Raw genomic sequence first — 21,927 nt, 5'->3', positions numbered from 1 at the left:
ACAAGGCAACCACCCGGCGGAGACTATGACCATCTTTGATAAGAGAACTAATTTTCTATCCTGCACAGTATTCAATGGCAGTATCAAATTCTTGAGGGGTCACCAATGATCAGAAACTCAACTCAACCATTCACAATAAGATTGCAACTGTAAGTGCAGGTCAGAGGCTGAATATCCTGATGGGAGTGACTCACTCTTAATACCACATAGCCTTTCCAGTGCTGATAGGACTTGAACTGTAAACATAATGAAGTGTCCTCCACTATCTAGGACAAAGCAGCCCACCTTCTACAGCAATCTTTCATTCTCTCCCCATTATGGGGAGAGATGGGAGAGATTTTAAACAATTTCTTTTCTTCGGTATTCACTAAGGAGAAGGATATTGAATTATGTAAGGTAAGGGAAACAAGTAGGGTAGTTATGGAAACTATGGTGATTAAAAAAGTGGAAGTACTGGCACTTTTAAAGAATATAAAAGTGGATAAATTTCCAGGTCCTGACAGTATTATCCCTAGGGCCTTGAGGGAAGTTAGTGTATAAATAGCAAGGGCTCTAACAGAACTATTTCAAATGTCATTAGAAACAGGGATGGTGGCGAAGGATTGGCATATTGCTCATGTGGTTCCATTGTTTAAAAAGTGTTCTAAGAGTAAACCTAGCAATTATCAGCCTGTAAGTTTGACGTCAGTGGTGGGTAAATTAATGGAAAGTATTCTTAGAGATGGTATATATAATTATCTGGATAGACAGAGTTTGATTAGGAACAGTCAACATGGATTTGTGCGTGGAAGGTCATGTTTGACAAATCTTATTGAATTTTTTGAAGAGGTTATTAGGAAAGTTGACGAGGGTAAAGCAGTGGATGTTGACTATATGGACTTCGGTAAAGCCTTTGACAAGGTTCCACATGCAAGGTTAGTTAAGAAGGTTTAATCATTAGGTATTAATATGGAAGTAGTAAAATGGATTCAACAGTGTCTGGATGGGAGATGCCAGAGAGTAGTGGTGGATAACTATTTGTCAGGTTGGGGGCCGGTGACTAGTGGTGTGCCTCAGGGATCTGTACTGGGTGCAATGTCGCTTGTCATATACATTAATGATCTGGATGATGGGGTGGTAAATTGGATTAGTAAGTATGCAGATGATACTAAGATAGGTGGAGTTGTGGATAATGAAGTAGGTTTTCAAAGTTTGCAGAGAGATTTAGGTCAGTTAGAAGAGTGGGCTGAAAGATGGCAGATGGAGTTTAATGCTGATAAGTGTGAGGTGCTACATTTTAGTAGGAATAATCAAAATAGGGCATACATGGTAAATGGTTGGGCATTGAGGAATGCAGTAAAACAGACTGATCTAGGAATAATTGTGCATAGTTCCCTGAAGATGGAATCTCATGTGGATAGGGTGGTGAAGAAAGCTTTTGGTATGCTGGCCTTTATAAATCAGAGCATTGAGTATAGGAGTTGGAATGTAATGTTAAAATTGTACAAAGCATTGGTGAGGCCAAATTTGGAGTATTGTGTACAGTTCTGGTCACCGAATTATAGGAACGATGTCAACAAAATAGAGAGAGTACAGAGGAAATTTACTAGAATGTTACCTGGGTTTCAGCACCTAAGTTACAGAGAAAGGTTGAACAAGTTAGGTCTTTATTCTTTGCAGCATAGAAGGTTGAGGGGGTACTTGATAGAGGTATTTAAAATTACGATGGGGTTAGATAGAGTTGACGTGGATAGGCTTTTTCCATTGAGAGTAGGGGAGATTCAAACAAGAAGACATGAGTTGAGAGTTAAGGGGCAACATGAGGAGGAACTTCTTTACTCAGAGAGTGGTAGCTGTGTGGAACGAGCTTCCAGTAGAAGCAGTAGATGCAGGTTCGATTTTGTCATTTTAAAAAAATTGGATAGGTATATGGACAGGAAAGGAATGGAGGGTTATGTTCTGAGTATAGGTAGGTGGGACTAGGTGAGAGTAAGTGTTCGGCATGGACTAGAAGAGCCAAGCTGGCCTGTTTCCGTGCTGTAATTGTTATATGGTTATTATCACACCTTCGTTGCTCTAACATCACCTCAAAAATCAGCAAGCAGAAAGAAAGACAATGACAGAGACATGGAAATTCCAACCATGTAGATTCCTCTCCAAGCCACATACTATTCTGCCTGGGAAATATATAACAATTCCTTCATTGTCACTCATATTGAAGGGATACATTCATCAAAGCAACTCCAGTGGTACACTGTATGTTCTTAGGGGCAATCAGAGATGAACACTAAAGGCTGCTTCGCTGAAAAATTATGATTTTGTTTTGATGTTTCTTCCCTTCACCAATCCAGACTAGTGCCTTCTCCTTTGAGACTGCCAAAAATTGTCAGGCCAACCAAAGGCAGCAGCTGGAGAGGAATAAAAATGAAGATACACCACTAATTGATTTAACACAGCCATTCACAATACTAGACTTGGATATGCTTTATCATTCAGTTCAGAAGTGAAATCCACAATTGGGGAATCACTAAACAAGTGGCCTGAGTATATAGTAAGAAAAGACACAAAATTCGAAATCATCAGAGAATTCAATGTGATGACCTGCAGAGGAAGGAAAAAGATATACTTGAGGCCTTAGCTAGAAAATCCCTCTGCAATGTTAAGGAGCAAAGACAAATCCAGCATTAGACATGAATTCTATACAATGTATGTAGCATCCCAGTGCTGAAGGTTATCTTTATGATTCATCAGTGGTCCCACCACTGAAAGTCAGCAGTCTTCTCCAACAATTGTTGAAGCCACGCAGAAGCATTACGAAAGACACAACTCTCTGGATGCCAAACAATGAGGGAATTAATTAGACAAATTTTTGATTTGCTTGCCAGTTCCAATTTATAAATTTAGTCTGAATTGTTGATATCTGTCCTTTGTCTCAATATTACTTCAAAACATGGGTTTTATTGTCCTGTCTTGTCATAAATTTTCTTTTCCTCATTGCTGTACTCCCCTCACTTCGTAATCCATTGTTTTGATAGTGTAGTATTGGAATGAGATTTCCTGTCAATGTTGGCAAAGTCGTGCACACAAAATTAGTTAAAAGCTAATAAATAATTGTTCTTGTTATTTACAACATTAATAATCATTGAAACTTACAATGTCAATAATCATTGATACTTGCAATGTTATAACCATATAACAATTACAGCATGGAAACAGGCCATCTCAGCCCTTCTAGTCCATGCCGACGCTTACACTCACCTGGTTCCACTGACCTGCACTCAGCCCATAACCCTCCATTCCTTTCCTGTCCATATACCTATCCAATGTTACTTTCAATGACGATACTGAACCTGCCTCTACCACTTCTACTGGAAGCTCATTCCACACAGCTACTACTCTCTGAGTAAAGAAATTCCCCCTCGTGTTACCTTAAACTTTTGCCTTCTAACTCTCAAATCATGTCCTCTTGTTTGAATCTCCCCTACTCTCAATGGAAAAAGCCTATTCATGTCAACTCGATCTATCCCCTTCATTATTTTAAATACCTCTATCAATTCCCCCCTCAACTTTCTACACTCCAAAGAATAAAGACCTAACTTGTTCAACCTTTCCCTGTAACTTAGGTGCTGAAACCCAGGTAACATTCTGGTAAATCTTCTCTGTACTCTCTCTATTTTGTTGATATCTTTCCTATAATTTGGTGACCAGAACTGTACACAATACTCAAAATTTGGCCTTACCAATGCCTTGTACAATTTTAACATTACATCCCAATTCCTATACTCAATGATCTGATTTATAAAGGCTAACGTACCGAAAGCTTTCTTCACCATCCTATCCACATGCGATTCCACCTTCAGGGAACTATGAACCATTATTCCTAGATCACTCTGTTCTACTGCATTCTTCAATGCCCTACCATGTTAATAAATAATTGATACTCACAATGTCAATATTACTCATAACTGAGCAGTTCCACTGGTTTATTTTCAAGGCTGCAGAGAAGTTAAAATGCGCCATATTTGTCCACCCTTGGAATATGAAGACGGATGGGAGGATGTCAAAATATTGGCTTCCTTGGCTCGTAGGTTAGTATTAATCTGAAAATCTTCACAGAAACTGCAGCATATTACACTGCAGGGTAAGGTTCTAGTCTGTAATATTCCATTAACTGAATTCATAATTTCAGGTACAATAATTTCGAGACAATGAGACATAGGAGCAGAATTAGTCCCTTGGCCCATTGAGCCTGCTCCTGCATTCCATTGCAGCTGATTTATTATCAGAGATTTTGACACCCAGGAACTTGAAAGTGCTCACACTCTCCACTTCTGAGCCCCCTATGAGGTTTGGTATGTGCTTCTTCATCTTACCTTTCCTAAAGACCACAATCAGCTCTTTTAGACCATAAGACAAAGGAGCAGAAGTCGGCCATTCGGCCCATCAAGTCTGCTCTGCTATTTTATTATGAGCTGATCCATTCTCCCATTTAGTCCCATTCCCCCGCCTTCTCATCATAACCTTTGATGCCCTGACTACTCAGATACCTATCAATCTTTGCCTTAAATACACCCAATGACCTGGCCTCCACTGCCGCCCGTGGCAACAAATTCCAGATTCACCACCCTATGGCTAAAAAAATTTCTTCGCATCTCTGTTCTGAATGGGCGCCCTTTAATCCTTAAATCTTGCCCTCTCATACTGGACTCCCCAACCATGGGAAACAACTTTGCCACATCCACTCTGTCCATGCCTTTCAACATTCGAAATGTTTCTATGAGGTCCCCCCATTCTTCTAAACTTCAAGGAGTACAATCCAAGAGTGGTCAAACGTTCCTCATATGTTAACCCTCTCATTCCCGGAATCATTCTAGTGAATCTTCTCTGAACCCTCTCCAATGTCAGCACATCCTTTCTTAAATAAGGAGCCCAGAACTGCACACAGTACTGCAAGTGAGATCCTACCGGTGTCTTTTCGAACTTCAACATCACATCCCTGCTCCTAAACTCTATTTCTCTAGAAATGAATGCCAACATTGCATTTGCCTTCTTTACCACCGACTCAACCTGGAGGTTAACCTTAAGGGTATCTTGTACGAGGACTCCCAAGTCCCGTTGCATCTCAGAACTTTGAATTCTCTCCCCATTTAAATAATAGTCTGCATGTTTATTTCTTCTACCATACACTTTCCAACATTGTATTTCATTTGCCACTTCTTTGCCCATTCTCCCAATCTATCCAAGTCTCTTTACAGACTCTCTGTTTCCTCAGCACTACCGGCCCCTCCACCTATTTTTGTATCATCAGCAAACTTAGCCATAAAGCCATCTATTCCATAATCCAAATCGTTGATATACGACATAAAAAGAAGCGGCCCCAACACAGACCCCTGTGGAACACTACTGATAACCAGCAGCCAACCAGAATGGGATCCCTTTATTCCCACTCTCTGTTTCCTGCCAATCAGTCAACGCTCTATCCATGTATGTAAATTCCCCTTAATTCCATGGGCTCTTATCTTGTTTAGCAGCCTCATGTGCAGCACCTTGTCAAAGGCCTTCTGAAAATCCAAATACACAACATCCATTGCACCGCCCTTGTCTAGCCTACTTGTAATTTTCTCAAAAAATTGCAATAGGTTTGTCAGGCAGGATTTTCCTTTAAGGAAGCCATGCTGAGTTCTGCCTATCTTGTCATATGCCTCCAGATACTCCGTAACCTCATCCTTGAAAATCAACTCCAACAACTTCCCAACCACCGATGCTAACAGGTCTATAATTTCCATTTTGCTTCCTTGCCCACCTCCTTAAATAGCAGATCTTCCAGTCTCTGGAACCATGCCAGAATCTATTGACCTTTGAAAGATCATTGCTAATGCCTCCGCTATCCCCACAGCTACTTCCTTCAGAACACGAGGGTGCATTCCATCTGGTCCAGGAGATTTATCTACTCTTGGACTACTCAGCTTCCTGAGTACTTTCTCTGTCATAATTGTGACTGCGCACACTTCTCTTCCCTGACACCCTTGAGTGTCCGGTATACTGCTGATGTCTTCCTCAGTGAAGACTGATGCAAAATACTCGTTCAGTTCCTCCGCCATCTCCTTATCTCCCATTACAATTTCTCCAGCATCATTTTCTATTGGTCCTATATCTACTCTCACCTGTCTTTTACTCTTTATATACTTGAAAAAGCTTTTAGTATCCTCTTTGATATTATTTGCTAGCTTCCTTTCATAGTTCTGAAACATTGTTGGAACAAGAAGGCAGCAGGAGAGCACCTAAGGATTTCCAGCGGGAAGACACTTTGAGTTCTCGGGGGAAGAGAGAGACCAGACTGTGCAGGCACGTGACGTCGGCCAGTTGAGCACAAACGGTTTAAAAAGAAGGCAGCCATATCCAGCAGGCAGTGGAGTGAGAGGCAGCAGAGTGATAGGGCTTTGGTTCCATGGGCTTCGGCAGTAACAGGACGAGGTGAGGCAGTTGTTGATTGCAAAAGGAGGAAGTATGTGTGTGAGGCCAGTTTTCTGTGGTCAGTGTCAGATGTGGGAGGTCCTGGAGTCTCCCGGCATCCTGGACAGCCACATCTGCACCCAGTGCATTGAGATGCAACTCCTAAGGGACCATGTTAGGGAACTGAAGCTGCAGCTCAATTACCTTTGTCTGGTCAGGGAGAGTGAGGAGGTGATAGAGAGGAGTTACAGACAGGTGGTCACTCTGGGGCCATGGGGGACAGAGAAATGGTTCACAGTCAGGAGAGGGAAGGGGAAGAGTCAGGTACTAGAGGGTACCCCTGTGGCTATACCCCTTGACAATAAGTACTCCTGTTTGAGTACTGTTGGGGAGGGGGGACAGCTTACCCGGGGGTTACCGACAGTGGCCGTGCCTCTGGCACAGACTCTGGCCTTGTGGCTCAGAAGGGTAGGGAAGGAAGAGGAAGGCAGTGGTGATAGGGGACTCTCTAGTCAGGGGTTCATACATGCGATTCTGTGGATGCAGTCAGGAGACCTGGATGGTAGTTTGCCTCCCAGGTGCCAGGGTCCGGGATGTTTCTGATTGCGTCCAAGATATCCTGCGGTGGGAGGGAGAACAGCCAGAGGTCGTGGTACATATTGGTACCAATGACATAGATAGGAAAAGGGAAGAGGTCCTGAAAGAAGACTACAGGGAGTTAGGAAAGAAGTTGAAAAGCAGGACCTCAAAGGTAGTAATCTTGGAATTACTGCCTGTGCCACGCGACAGTGAGAAGGTTTGAGGAATCAGTGTATTTATAAAGCTTTGAAACTTGCATCACCTGGCCTTTCCTAATGATGATTGTGAACAAGCCATAGTCCAAAAGCAAGGTGGCATGCCTGAATGACTATTGACCTGTGGCTCTAACATCAATTGCTATGAAGTGCTTTGAGTGATTGGTTATGGCATACATCAACCATAACCTATTGGTCAACCTCGACGCTTTGCAATTCACCTACCGGAGCAACAGATCAACAGCAGATGCCATCTCTCTGGCACTGCATTCCACCTTAGAACACCTGGAGAATAAAGACTACAGCTCTGCCTTTAATACCATAATTCCAAATAAACTGATTCCTAAGCTCCGGAACCTGAGTCTTAGCACTCAGATCTGCAGCTGGATCTTCAACTTCCTCACAGATGAGACCCAGACTGTAAAAATAGGGGACAAGCTCTCCCCTACAATCACTCTGAGCACCGGTGCCCCACAAGGCTGTGTACTCAGCCCCCTGCTGTACTCACTGTACACCCATGATTGTGTAGCCAAGTTTCCATCAAACTCAATATATAAGTTTGCTGAGGACACCACAATTGTAGGCTGCATCTTGGGTAATGATGAGTCTGAGTACAGAGAGGAAATTAAGAACCTGGTGGCATGGTGCGAAGACAATAACCTATCCCTCAACGTCAGCAAGACGAAGGAATTGGTTGTTAACTTCAGAAGGAATAGCGGACCGCACAACCCCATCTACATCGGTGGTGGAGAAGGCTAAAACATTAGGGGTATTTAAGAGCCTCTTGGACAGGCACATGGATGAAAGAAAAATAGGTTATGGGGTAGTGCGGGTTTAGTACTTTTTTTAAGGATTATATGGGTCGGCACAACATGGAGGGCTGAAGGGCCTGTACTGTGATGTAATATGGTTCTCTGGTTCTATGGACTCAGGGTGGTTCCGCACGAATCTGTAGAGCTCCCTTCTGAGGGAAGGATCCCTGATCCCCTCTATAAATTGATCTCTTAGTATCACCCTCTAGAACCAACAACCTGTCTCTTAATGTGAACAAAACAAAAGAGATGGTTGTTGACTTCAGGAGGGCACGGAGCAACCACTCCCCGCTGAACATTGACAGCTCCTCGGTACAGATCGTGAAGACCACCAAATTTCTTGGTGTTCACCTGACGGAGAACCTCACCTGGTCCCTCAACACCAGCTCCATAGCAAAGAAAGCCCAGCAGCATCTCTACTTTCTGCGAAGGCTGAGGAAAGTCCATCTCCCACCCCCCATCCTCATCACATTATACAGGGCTTGTATTGAGAGCATCCTGAGCAGCTGCATCATTACCTGGTTTGGAAATTGTACCATCTCGGATCGCAAGACACTGCAGCGGATAGTGAGGTCATCTGAAAAGATCATCGGGGTCTCTCTTCCTGCCATTACAGACATTTACACTACACGCTGCATCCGCAAAGGAAACAGCATTATCAAGGACCCCATGCACCCCTCATACAATCTCTTCTCCCTCCTGCCGTCTGGGAAAAGGCATTTGGGTTCTCACGACCAGACTATGTAACAGTTTCTTCCCCCAAGCTATCAGATTCCTCAATACCCGAAGCCTGGACTGACACCTTGCCCTACTGTCCTGTTTATTATTTATTGTAAATGTCTGCACTTTTTTTTGTGCACCTTATGCAATCCTGTGTAGGTCTGTAGTTTATTGTAGCTTTCTCTGTGTTGTTTTTTTTTTACGTAGTTCAGTCTAGTTTTATGGTGTTACATGTTGTCATGTAACACCATGGTCCTGAAAAACATTGTCTAATTTTTACCATGCACTGTACCAGCAGTTATGGTCGAAATGACAATAAAAGTGACTTGACTTGACTTGACTTGTCTTATTGGTCACGGCATCGGGGAGTGCTTCAGTATCAAGTTAAGAGCTTGGGCTAGGGCAAACTCTCTTACATCTTCACCCTTGAGCTGTTTGCAAGTGTAGAAGCTATGCCACAGCTGGGGTACTCTATGCTTGTCTCTGAAAGCTTCCCTGAGATAGGTGAACAAGTCATCAGCCCTGATCAGGATCAGTATGACTTCATCATGCTTCCTCTAAGACTGCACCCCTGAGCAGGGACATGACGAAGTCATACTGATCCTGATCAGACTGATTTCTACTATGAAGTGCACATTGTACTTCTTTAATAAAGTCATCAACAGACCTCCCATCTTTCTCAACATTCCCCATAAATGGAACAATGTGTCTTTCCCTTGGGACATATACATAGGACCTTTTGCTTAATGTACCTATGGTTGCCATGGCTTCATCATACCTACAACACAATTCCCTAATATGTTCAATCAAATCAAGTTCAACTGGTGTGTCCTCTGAGTGACATAGTAAAAGCTCAAGTCTTTAAAGTTTCCACAAGCCTGCAAAAGGAGTTGCTGCCATCCTTTGCTGAAAACGTGGTCGCTTCACGGCCCGCCGTTCCCTGGATCCATGTCACCGTTCTGCATCCTGACGTCAGCCCGGCCCAGACCCGAGGCTCCACCGAACTCCCCAAGAGGCAACAGGCACTCTCCCCTGCCGCCTGACGGGAAAACAGTCCTGTCTTCACCACTACCATATTAGGTATTGTAGATTATACCGCAAACAACAATCAGAGACCCTCTAAACTGGCTTAGAATTAGCCCCACTCCTGGTACCAAATGTTGTAGCCCAGGGAAAAGTACACACTCAGGACAACAACTACTTTTTTGGGTTTTAATTCCTTTATCTGTTTAGATGTTTAAGTGCCTGAAGAGGGTCTTAAAACAAAATGAATGACTTTACAATCAGACCTGCCATTACAGTCTCCGTTTAACCTTCAATCCACTCACTTGTGTCTTGACCAATTGCGTATGCAGTATAAAAATACAAAGAAAACTGCACAAAACTAATACAATACCAATACGGTACTAATACGGTAGTGGCAATTCTGAAGGAACACAATACAGACAACATTAGAATCCCCCCAACTCTGTATCTTATATGTAGCAGCGAAAAATGTAAGCAAATACACCTCATCTAAGATGTCTACTACTTTTTAGTACACACGTGCTGAACCCCCGAATGGAGACTAAACATTCACGTTACACAGTTACATACACAATCAGTCATGATACAGTAAAGTTAGACAAAAGGTACACTTTGGCACAACTTCTACAAAATATTGCCCAGTAGTTAAATTACAGGAAGACTGACCTACTTGGCCGGTGAGGAACTTTGCAAGCCACGCTGTACAGCGTTGAGTTCTTTACTCGTGAAAATCTAAAGCATCCACATGTAAAACATGTCAAATTACCAATATTCTCAAGTTGCCAACAAGCATAAACGAATTCACATGGATATTATAAATTAATGCTCACCTTTCCTCACCATGCCTAGCACCTCTGGGGGAGCTTGATTCCAATGCCCCAACAGCTTCAGCAGCAGAAAACAAAATGGTCTCCCCACTATCCCGTGCATGCGTAATGACGTCACCATTTTCACTTAAACGCACAGCCAACTATTCTAGCATTACCCGGAAGAATGCTAAAGTACACTTTTAACGATACTGAATAGCATTCAATAATCAGTTACATATGTGTGAAGTGTATGTGTAATGTCCTCTACTATTTGTTGAGCCTTCTTTATTATCCATCTCTAATGGTTGCTGCTGAGTGATTCTTGTTCCTGCCAGGGATTTTACTACTTACTTTGATAATTCTGTGGAATGGGCTGAGCTTGATAGTGTTCATTGCTGCAAACCATGCCGAAATGTTGTAGGTTGATATCCATTCAATGAAGCATTTATAAAATGTCTGGAGAATCCATGGCTGGACCTGAAGTTTCCTCATCTTCCTTTGGAAAGATAGCCATTGTTGGCACTTGGAGACTCTCAACCCACCATTGGTCTTAAAGGTGATCTTGTTATCTATAGTTATGCCAAGGTACTTGTATTCTCCAACATGCTCTATTGACTGGCCACTTGTTTCCAGGGTTGGACAGTGTACAGTTGTTTTCTGAAGTCCACCACCATTTCCTTTGTTGCACTGGGGTTTGGGTCCAGATAGTTGTTTGTTCACCATCCAGCAAATGTATTGATTTCCTCATTGATGCTGTCATCAGTGTTGGTGGTGTCAGTGATGACAGTGTCATCTGAGTACTTGGTGTACTATGTGCCTGGGTGTAAGCTTCTGCAGTCGTCTGTGTATAGTGTGAACAAGACTGGTGAGATAACCAAGCCCTGTGTTGCTCCAGTTGATATTTGCCTGTCGGTGCTTATATAACCATTATATCTCAATTTTTGATGTCTGTCTGTGAGGAAGGAGAGGATGAGGAGTATGAGGTGGGGGTTTACATTCATTTGCTGAAGTTTGTGACCCATGGGATGGGGTTGCATGGTGTTAAATGCACTGGAGATGTCCACAAACAACATCTTAACAAATGATCTGGGCCTCTCCAGGTGTGTGTAGGTATGGTGTAGTGACATTAGTACTGAATCATCCATGTCTCTGTTCAGCCTGTAAGCAAACTGGAGTGGGTCAGTAAACCCACTTACCATCAGCTGTAGCTGTGGTAGGAGGAGCCTTTTCAAAGGGGTCCATCACCAGCAATGTTAAAGCTACAGGACAGTGTCATTATTGCAGGTGGGATTGCTCTTGGGAATTGGGCATATGATGGTGGTTTTCCAAATGGTTGGTATGGAATGGTTTTTTTTTGAAAACTTTTTTTTATTGCATTTTTAAGTAATACAGAATGAAATATGAAAAAAAGATATGTATATAACCCTTCCCCCCTCCCCCCTAACTACCCGATAGAAAAAAAAGAGAAAGAAAGATAAGAGTGCCTGGTTGTTGGTAGATCTCCACATGCTCCATGGAGTTCGTAATAACTTTAATATATATATTTATTTATTTCCCCAAATAACCAATTGTTTCATCTTCAGAGCACCTATATATTTAGTCCTGTCTTTTGTAAATAAGGGCTCCAAATTTTCAGAAATGTTTCATATTTATCTCTTAAATTATAAGTAATTTTTTCTAATGGAATACAGCCATAGATTTCTTTCTTCCAAGAGTCTATACTTAAATATGTATCCGATTTCCAAGTAACTGCAATAGCTTTTTTGGCTACTGCCAGTGCAATTTTTATGAAGTCTTTCTGGTATTTATTTAGTTTGAGTTTCGGTTTTATCCCTTCAATATCACCTAGTAAGAGTAGTATTGGATTATGAGGAAATTGTGTTCCTGTAATTTGTTCCAGTAAAAGTCTTAAATTTGTCCAAAAAGGTTGAATTTTAGAGCAAGACCATGTAGAATGTAAAAAAGTACCAGTTTCCTGGTTACATCGGAAACACTGATCCGATAAATTTGGATTTAATTTATTTATTTTTTGTGGTGTAACATATAATTGATGTAGAAAATTATACTGCACTAATCTTAACCGAACATTTATTGTATTTGTCATACTATCAAGACATAGTCTTGACCAATTTATTTCTTCAATTTTAATATTCAAATCACTTTCCCATTTTTGTCTTGACTTATGGACTCCTTGTTTAATTGCCTGTTTTTGAATCAAATTATATATACAAGATATAAATTTTTTAATATTTCCTTTTTGAATTAAAATTTCTATTTCATTAGATTTTGGCAATAACATTGTTTGACCTAATTTTTCTCTTAAATAAGCCCTTAATTGAAAGTAACAAAATAAAGTGTTATTTGATACTTTATATTTATTCATTAATTGATCAAATGACATTAATATACCTCCTTCAAAACAATATCCTATATATCTAATCCCTTTTTGAATCCAGTTATATAAAAGTTGATTGTCCATTGTGAAAGGAATAAGTCTATTTTGAATTAAAGATCTCTTTGCTAATAAAGATTTTTTTGTCTCATCATCAACATTTATCTTATTCCATAAGTCAATCAAATGTTTTAATATAGGAGATTCTTTCTTTTCCCATATCCATTTAGATTCCCATTTGTATATAAAATCTTCTGGTGTGTTTTCTCCTATTTTATCTAGTTCTATTCTAATCCATGCCGGTTTATCTTTCTCAAAAAAAGATGCAATAAATCTAAGTTGATTTGCTTTATAATAATTCTTAAAATTTGGAAGTTGTAATCCTCCTAGATCAAATTTCCATGTCAATTTTTCCAACGATATTCTTGACATCTTACCTTTCCAGAGAAATTTCCTCACATATTTGTTTAACTCTTGAAAAAACTTCTGGGGTAATTGTATTGGTAATGATTGAAATAAATATTGTAGTCTAGGGAATATATTCATTTTTATGGTATTTACTCTGCCTACTAATGTTATTGGTAATGCCATCCATTTATCAAGATCTTCCTGAATTTTTTTCAAAAGTGGTGAATAGTTTAATTTGTATAAGTTTTTCATATCATTATCAACTCTTATACCTAAGTATTTTATACCATTTGCTGGCCATCTAAATTGAGTTATTAATCAACATTGATTATAATCTCCTTTAGTAAGAGGTAAAATTTCACTTTTATCCCAATTTATTTTATAACCTGATATTTTCCCATATTCTTCTAATCTATAAGATAATTTGCGTAGTGAATGTAATGGATCTGTTAAGTAAAGTAGAACATCATCAGCAAATAAGTTCATCTTGTATTCTTCCTGATTAACTCTGAAACCCTTAATATCTGGGTCCATTCTAATTAATTCAGCTAGTGGTTCTATTGCCAACACAAACAAAGCAGGTGATAATGGGCAACCTTGTCTAGTTGATCTTGTTAACTGAAATGATGTTGAAATTTGACCATTTGTCACTACTTTAGTTTTGGGATTAGTATTTAAGGTTTTAATCCATTTTATAAATGATGTTCCTAATCCATATTTTTCCAATACCTTAAATAAAAAATCCCATTCCAATCTATCAAATACTTTTTCTGCATCCAAAGCAACTGCCACACTCGTTTCCTCCCTCTTTTGCGCTAAATGAATTATACTAAATAACCGGGTTATATTGTCTGCCGATTGTCTATTTTTAATAAATCCTGTTTGATCCATATGCACTAATTTTGGTAAGCATTTAGATAATCTATTAGATAAGATTTTTGCTATTATTTTATAATCAGTGTTTAATAAAGAAATAGGTCTATATGATGCTGGTTTTAAAAGGTCTCTATCTTTTTTTGGCAATACTATTAAAATAGCTGTTGAAAAAGATTCTGGAAGTTTATGCGTTCTTTCCGCTTGATGTATTAACTCCATAAAAGGAGGAATTAATAAATCTTTAAACTTTTTATAAAATTCAGGCGGAAAATCATCTTCTCCTGGAGATTTATTACTTTGGAGTGATCCCAGAGCTTCTTCAACTTCCTTCAATGTAAAAGGCATATCTAATCCCTTCTGTTCTTCTGTATTTAATTTTGGAAGAGTTATTTGAGATAAAAATTCTTCTATCTTAAGTTCATCATTCTTTGATTCTGATTTATACAACTCAGAATAAAAATTCTTAAAAGCCTCATTAATTTCTAGAGGCTTATAAGTAATTTCATTCACTTTTGTTCGAATTGCATTTATTGTTTCAGAAATCTGATCTGTTTTTAACTGCCATGCAAGAACTTTATGTGATCTTTCACCTAGTTCATAATATCTCTGTTTAGTTCTCACAATCGCTTTTTCTGTTCGACATGTCTGGAGTGTATTATATTTTAACTTCTTATTAATAAGTTGTCTTTGTTTTTCTTCTGTCATATTTCTTTGAGATTCTTTTTCTAATTTTATAATCTCTTTTTCCAATTGATCTATTTCTATCATATATTTTCTTAATTTTAGAAGTATAACTTATTATCTGGCCTCTCAAATATGCTTTCATTGCTTCCCACAATATAAATTTATCATCAACTGAATGTAAATTGGTATCTAAAAAGAACTGAATCTGCTTTTTCATAAAATCACAAAAATCTTGACGTTTTAGTAGAATTGAATTAAATCTCCATCTATAAATTGATTCCTCTTTATCCATCATTATCATTGTCATTATTAAAGGAGAGTGATCAGACAATATTCTTGCTTTATATTCCACATTTTTCACTCTATCTTGAGTATTTGTTGATAATAGGAAAAAATCTATCCTTGAGTATGTTTTATGTCTATTTGAATAAAATGAATAATCCCCTTCTTTTGGATTGATTCTTCTCCATATATCAATCAGATTTAAGTCTTTCATCAATGATAGAGTTAATTTTGCTACTTTTGATTTTGTAATAGCCTTTGTTGATCTATCTAAAACTGGATCTAAACAAAAATTAAAATCTCCACCTATTAATATTTTATCATGTGCGTTAGCCAAATTCAAAAAGACCTCCTGTATAAATTTTACATCATTTTCATTTGGTGCATAAATATTCATAAGAGTCCATAGTTCTGAAAAAATTTGACAATGTATAATTAAATATCTTCCTGCCGAATCAATTAATACATTTTGTATTTTAATTGGTAAATTTTTATTAATCAAAATTGCAACTCCTCTCGCCTTTGAGTTAAATGAAGCTGCAATAACATTTCCAACCCAGTCTCTTTTTAATTTCTGATGTTCTATATCTGTTAAATGAGTTTCTTGTAAGAAAGCTATATCTATTTTCATTTTTTTAATATATGTTAAAATTCTTTTTCTTTTTATCGGTGTAGCGATGTGCTACACGCAGCGCTAAAATTACGACATGGAATCGGTAACTGCAGTCGAAGGAAAAAACTTTATTCGAAATCCTCAGCCTCACTTTTAAGCCTCCCTCAACCTGCCCCCCGTGGCGCAGAGGCTCCAAAGCTCTGTGCTCGCAAACCCCCTTAGGCTATCTAATTGTGAGCCAGTTCGGATGTGCCAGGAAATGGGTCGCCACATAACCGCCCCCCCCCCCAGAACCGGCGATAAACCCCCCAATGTCCACAGTCTTGGCCAGAACATGCTTGGGAGGTTCTGCGCCGAGGTGCCGGAAACTCGGCCCGTTGTGCCAGGTCCACATGGGCCGGTTTGAGGCGGTCCACCGTGAAAACCTCCTCTTTCCCCATAACGTCCAGCACGAACGTGGACCAGTTGTTCCGGAGCACCATAAACGGCCCCTCGTATGGCCGCTGCAGTGGTGGCCGATGCCCGCCCCTTCATACAAACACAAACTTACAGTTCTGCAGGTCTTTGGGTACGCAGGTCGGGTTCCACCCGTGCTGTGAAGTGGGTGTGGGAGCCAGGTTACCGAGCTTCTTGCATAGTCTGCCCAGGACTGCTGCGGGATCTTCCTCTTGCCCCCGTGGGGCTGGTAGGAACTCCCCGGGGACAACCAGGGGCACACCGTATACCAACTCGGCCGACGAGGCGTACAGGTCGTCCTTGGGCGCTGTGCGGATGCCGGGTAGGACCCAGGGAAGCTCGTCTGCCCAGTTGGCTCCTCGCAGGCGGGCCATGAGGGCCGACTTCAGGTGACGGTGGAAACGCTCCAATAGCCCGTTCGACTGTGGGTGGTAGACTGTGTGGTGCAGCTGAGTCCCCAAAAGGCTGGCCATAGCTGACCACAGGCTGGAGGTGAACTGGGCGCCTCTGTCGGAGGTAATGTGGGCCGGTACACCAAAGCGAGATATCCAGGTGGTGATCAGGGCTCGGGCGCAAGATTCGGAGGTGGTGTCAGTGAGCGGGACCGCCTCTGGCCATCTTGTGAACCGGTCCACGATAGTCAGGAGGCGCCGCGCTCTGCGCGACACTGGCAGGGGGCCCACGATGTCCACATGAATGTGGTCGAAACGCCGGTGGGCGGGATGGAACTGCTGCGGTGGGGCTTTGGTGTGCCGCTGCACCTTGGCCGTCTGGCAGTGCATGCACGTTTTGGCCCATTCACTGACCTGCTTGCGGAGTCCGTGCCAAACGAACCTGCTGGAAACCATCCGGACAGTTGTCCGGATGGAGGGGTGCGCCAAGTTATGAATGGAGTCAAAAACACGGCGCCGCCAGGCTGTCGGGACGACGGGACGGGGTTGGCCGGTGGCGACGTCACAGAGTAGGGTCCTCTCACCCGGGCCTACGGGGAGGTCCTGGAGCTGCAAACCGGAGACTGCGGTTCTGTAACTCGGAATCTCCTCATCCGCCTGCTGCGCCTCTGCCAGTGCCTCAAAGTCTACCCCTTGGGAAAGGGCATGAACGGTAGGGCAAGAGAGAGCATCCGCCATGACATTGTCCTTACCCGAGACGTGCCGGACATCCGTCGTGTATTCAGAGATGTAGGACAGGTGGTGTTGCTGGCGGGACGACCAGGGGTCGGACGCTTTCGTAAACGCAAAGGTAAGCAGTTTGTGGTCCGTGAACGCGGTGAAGGGCCGACCTTCTAGGAAGTACCTGAAATGCCGGATTGCCAGGTAGAGCGCCAACAGTTCCCAGTCGAAAGCACTGTACTTGAGCTCGGGTGGCCGCAGGTGTTTGCTGAAAAGCGCCAGGGGTTGCCAGCGACCTGCGATGAGTTGCTCCAGCACCCCACCGACTGCCGTGTTAGATGCGTCCACTGTGAGGGCGGTAGGGGCGTCCATTCTGGGATGTACTAGCATTGCGGCGTTCGCCAAAGCTTCCTTCGTTTGAACGAAAGCAGTGGCAGACTCCTCGTCCCAGGTAATGTCCTTGCTCGGACCCAACATCAGGGCGAACAGGGGGCACATGATCCGGGCAGCTGAAGGGAGGAAGCGGTGGTAGAAATTGACCATACCTACGAATTCCTGAAGGCCTTTGATCGTGGTGGGTCGGGGGGAAGTGGCGGACCGCATCTACCTTAGCGGGCAGAGGGGTTGCCCCGTCTTTAGTAATCCTGTAGCCCAGGAAGTCAATGGTATCGAGTCCGAACTGGCATTTGGCGGGGTTGATTGTAAGACCGTACTCACTCAGTCGGGCGCAGAGTTGACGGAGGTGGGACAGATGCTCCTGATGACTGCTGCTGGCTATGAGGATGTCGTCCAAATAGATGAACGCGAAGTCCAAGTCCCGTCCCACCGCGTCCATTAACCGCTGGAACGTCTGTGCGGCATTCTTCAGGCCGAACGGCATGCGGAGGAACTCAAAAAGGCCAAACTGGGTGATGAGAGCCTTTTTGGGGACGTCGTCAGGATGCATCGGGATTTGATGGTACCCTCGGACGAGGTCTACCTTGGAGAAGATCCGTGCGCCGTGCAGGTTTGCTGCAAAGTCCTGAATGTGCGGCACAGGGTAGCGGTCCGGTGTGGTAGCCTCGTTCAGCCTGCGGTAGTCGCCGCACGGTCTCCAGCCTCCCGTCGCTTTGGGCACCATGTGCAGGGGGGAGGCCCATGGACTGTCGGACCGCCGGATGATCCCCAATTCCTCCATCCTCTGGAACTCCTCCTTCGCCAGTCGGAGCTTGTCCGGGGGAAGCTGCCGAGCACGGGCATGGAGGGGTGGTCCCTGGGTCGGGATGTGGTGCTGTACGCCGTGCCTGGGCATGGCTGCTGTGAACTACGGTGCCAGAACCGATGGGAAATCCGCCAGGACCCTGGTGAAGTCGTTGTCGGACAGCGTGATGGAGTCGAGGTGAGGGGCTGGCAACTGGGCTGCGCCCAGGGAGAACATTTGAAAGGTCTCGGCGTGTACCAGTCTCTTCCTGGGCAGGTCGACCAGTAGGCTGTGAGCCCACAAAAAATCCGCACCCAGAAGCGGTTGGGCTACGGCGGCCAGTGTAAAGTCCCACGTGAACTGGCTGGAGCCGAACTGTAGCTGCACCTGACGGGTGCCATAGGTCCTTACTGTGCTGGCGTTCACGGCCCTCGGGGGGGACCCAGTGCCCTGCTGCGGGTGTCGTAACTCGTCGGAGGTAAAACGCTGATCTCGGCACCAGTATCGACCAAAAACTGGCATCCCAACCTTCTATCCCACACATACAGGAGGCTATCCCGATGGCCAGCCGCCGTAGCCATCAGCGGCAGCTGGCCCTGGTGTTTCCCGGGAACTTGCAGGGCGGGCGACAACGGCGGGCTTCTGCGCCCCACCTCTGGTGGTAGAAGCACCAGTGTTCCTTGGGCCGGGGGTTGGCGGGCTCTGCGGCCGGGCCTGGACTGGTTTGCTGCTGGGAGCGTGGCTGGGAGATCTGTGCGATGGACGCCCCGCTCACCTTTTTGGCGTTCCACAGCAAGTCCGCCCGGGCTGCCACCTTCCGGGGGTCACTGAAATCCGCGTTGGACAGTAGCAGGCGGATGTCCTCGGGCAGCTGCTCCAGGAATGCCTGCTCAAACATGAGGCAGGGTGTGTGTTCGTCGGCGAGAGACAACATCTCATTCATTAAAGCCGATGGAGGTCTGTCGCCCAAGCCATCCAGGTGCAGTAAACGGGCAGCCCGCTCATGCCGTGAGAGTCCGAAAGTCCTGAGGACCAGGGCTTTGAATTCCGTGGACTTGCCGTCTGCCGGGGGCGACTGTACGAACTCCGGGACCTGGGCCGCTGTGTCCTGGTCGAGGGAGCTCACCACGTAGTAGTAGCAGGTGTCTTCTGAGGTGATCTGGCGAACGTGGAATTGGGCTTCGGCTTGCTGGAACCATAGGTTCGGTCACTGTGTCCAGAAACCCGGCAGTTTCAACGAAACCGCATGAACAGAGGCGGCGTCGGTCATTTCTGGTCCAAAAATCGTTTGGACCGTCGGGGTCACCAATTGTAGTGGTGTGCTACACGCAGCGCTAAAATTACGACACGGAATCGGTAACTGCAGTCGAAGGAAAAAACTTTATTCGAAATCCTCAGCCTCACTTTTAAGCCTCCCTCAACCTGCCCCCCGTGGCGCAGAGGCTCCAAAGCTCTGTGCTCGCAAACCCCTGTAGGCTATCTAATTGTGAGCCGGTTCGGATGTGCCAGGAAATGGGTCGCCACATTGGTCTATTAAGCCCATTAACATTAAAACTTAAAAAATTCAATAAATTAGTCATTATTTTTAATTATGTTACTCCAATCTATAATAAAACCTAATCTTTCAACTTTCATGGTATCCTAGGAAATCTTTTTAAAATTCTCCATGTTGCTATGTGTGTCCCCACCAATCATCCAGGCAGAAAGATAGAAGAAAAAGAGTATAAAGAAAAAAACAAAATACCCCCCTACTAATGTTGTGAAAGAAAAAAAACACAACATTACCCCCCTTTTTAGCAATTTCTAATTTATGCATTATTTGCCTCAAAGTCTTTTTTGTATTTTCAGAGGAACTTTCATCTTCATCTTCATCTTCGTCTGATTTTTCCAGAGAGTCCGGCTCTCTCTCAGATTCACTTTCACTGTCGGTTTCAGTCACTGCTGGATTTTGTAGTTCTGGTTGCTCTCTTTTGCGCATGCTCGTTCCTTTACGCTTGCGCAATTCTCGTTGATCTTTTCCTTTAGTAATGGCCGATGCTGCCGCAGTCTCCTGTTCTGTTTCACCGGTGGTGTGTTGTACCTGAGTCCGCAGTTCTTCGGTAGAAGTAGGCCTTGATTCTGTTCCAGCTTTGACTGTCTTCGCGGTGGTAGTTTTCTTCGTCCTCTGTTTATGAGGCATAGCTTAAAACAATCTGAAGTAGTTTATAAGTAACCTTAAAAAGTATTGATTAACTTTTCTTCACTTAAACATTGATTTATTAACTTTTTTACGGGAGGGCTGGGTTCCAGCGTCTCATTCCTACGTCATCGCGTGACGTCCCCCCGGTATGGAATGTTCAGAGAGAGAGAGCAGTTGAAGAGATAACAGAAAACCTCTGACAGTTGTCTACAGCACAGTTTCAGTAGCCAGCCACTGATGTTGTCTGGACCTGGTGCTTTACTGGGGTTTGTTCTGGAGTCCTCTTTCCACCTCTCTCAGATGAAACCCTGTATTGGTGCTGCTTAGTGCAACTGATAGGCGAACGGTGGTCAGCTCTTCCATCTCCAGTGTGAACTGTACTGATCAAACCTGCAGTAAAAGCTGTTTAGTCCTTCTGCAAACTCTAGACATTCCTCCTGAATCGGGAAGGATGGAGTCTGGCCGCCCATTGTTTTGGCACTTTTCCATACGCCTCTAACTTTGTCCTTGTAGAAGAGCTTTTCCACTTCCTCTTTATAGGCCCCTTTGGCTTGTTTTATTTCTTTGGTTACCCTCACCTGAATAAGTTTAGCCTCAGTCCTGTTGCCAGAGGTAAAGGCTATTTTCTTCAGATTAAGTATGATTTCAGATTCTTTGTGATCCAAGGTTTGTTATTGAGAAGTACTTTGACTGTTTTCTTTGGGTATGATAATGTCTTGGAAAAAAAGTATACAGTCAGTGAATATGTCAGTAGCCCCCTCTAGACTGCTTCCAGCTGTGAGCACCTCCCAATCAATGCATTCACAGCAGTCCAGCAGGGTTTCCACAGTTTAACATGTTTTTAGCCGTGCTGCCTCTTTTAAGTATTGTTCGGTACAAGAGTGGCGTTGTGGTCGGTTGTGATTAGGGGTGGGGTGGGTGTTACTGTGTGCTTGATAACTGTTATTTACATTCCCATAGCAGAGGTCAATTATCCTGTCGCATCTTGTGGCACATGACACATATATATTGTTGATATGTGAGCAGAACTTTGTTAAGTTGGCAGCTAGCTGTTAAAATCTCCCAAAAATAAGACGGGCAGTTGGGAAAGTTACTCTCTATGCGGTGCACGCACTCTGCTGAGCAAGTGGTGTTCGCGGAAGGTAAATATAA

At 43.4% G+C, this 21,927-nt stretch overlaps 1 protein-coding gene across 10 annotated transcripts in view; it reads left to right on the top strand.

Annotated features, from left to right (window-relative positions):
- acmsd (aminocarboxymuconate semialdehyde decarboxylase) overlaps positions 1-21,927 on the top strand; it is a 169,522-nt gene that overhangs the window by 100,581 nt on the left and 47,014 nt on the right. For all 10 annotated transcript variants that reach the window (XR_009511534.1, XM_059966279.1, XM_059966275.1 and 7 more), the window contains one exon: positions 3,974-4,067. Coding sequence is in view for 9 of the 10 variants with exons in the window: in XM_059966279.1 (XP_059822262.1) it covers positions 3,974-4,067 (94 nt within the window). In the remaining variant the exon portion in view is untranslated. The remainder of the gene's footprint in view (positions 1-3,973; positions 4,068-21,927) is intronic.

This window comes from Hypanus sabinus, chromosome 4, assembly GCF_030144855.1.
Source record: "Hypanus sabinus isolate sHypSab1 chromosome 4, sHypSab1.hap1, whole genome shotgun sequence".
NCBI lineage: Eukaryota > Metazoa > Chordata > Chondrichthyes > Myliobatiformes > Dasyatidae > Hypanus > Hypanus sabinus.
Note: the sequence above shows the minus strand (reverse complement) of the source record. Positions and strands in the feature narration are given on the sequence as shown.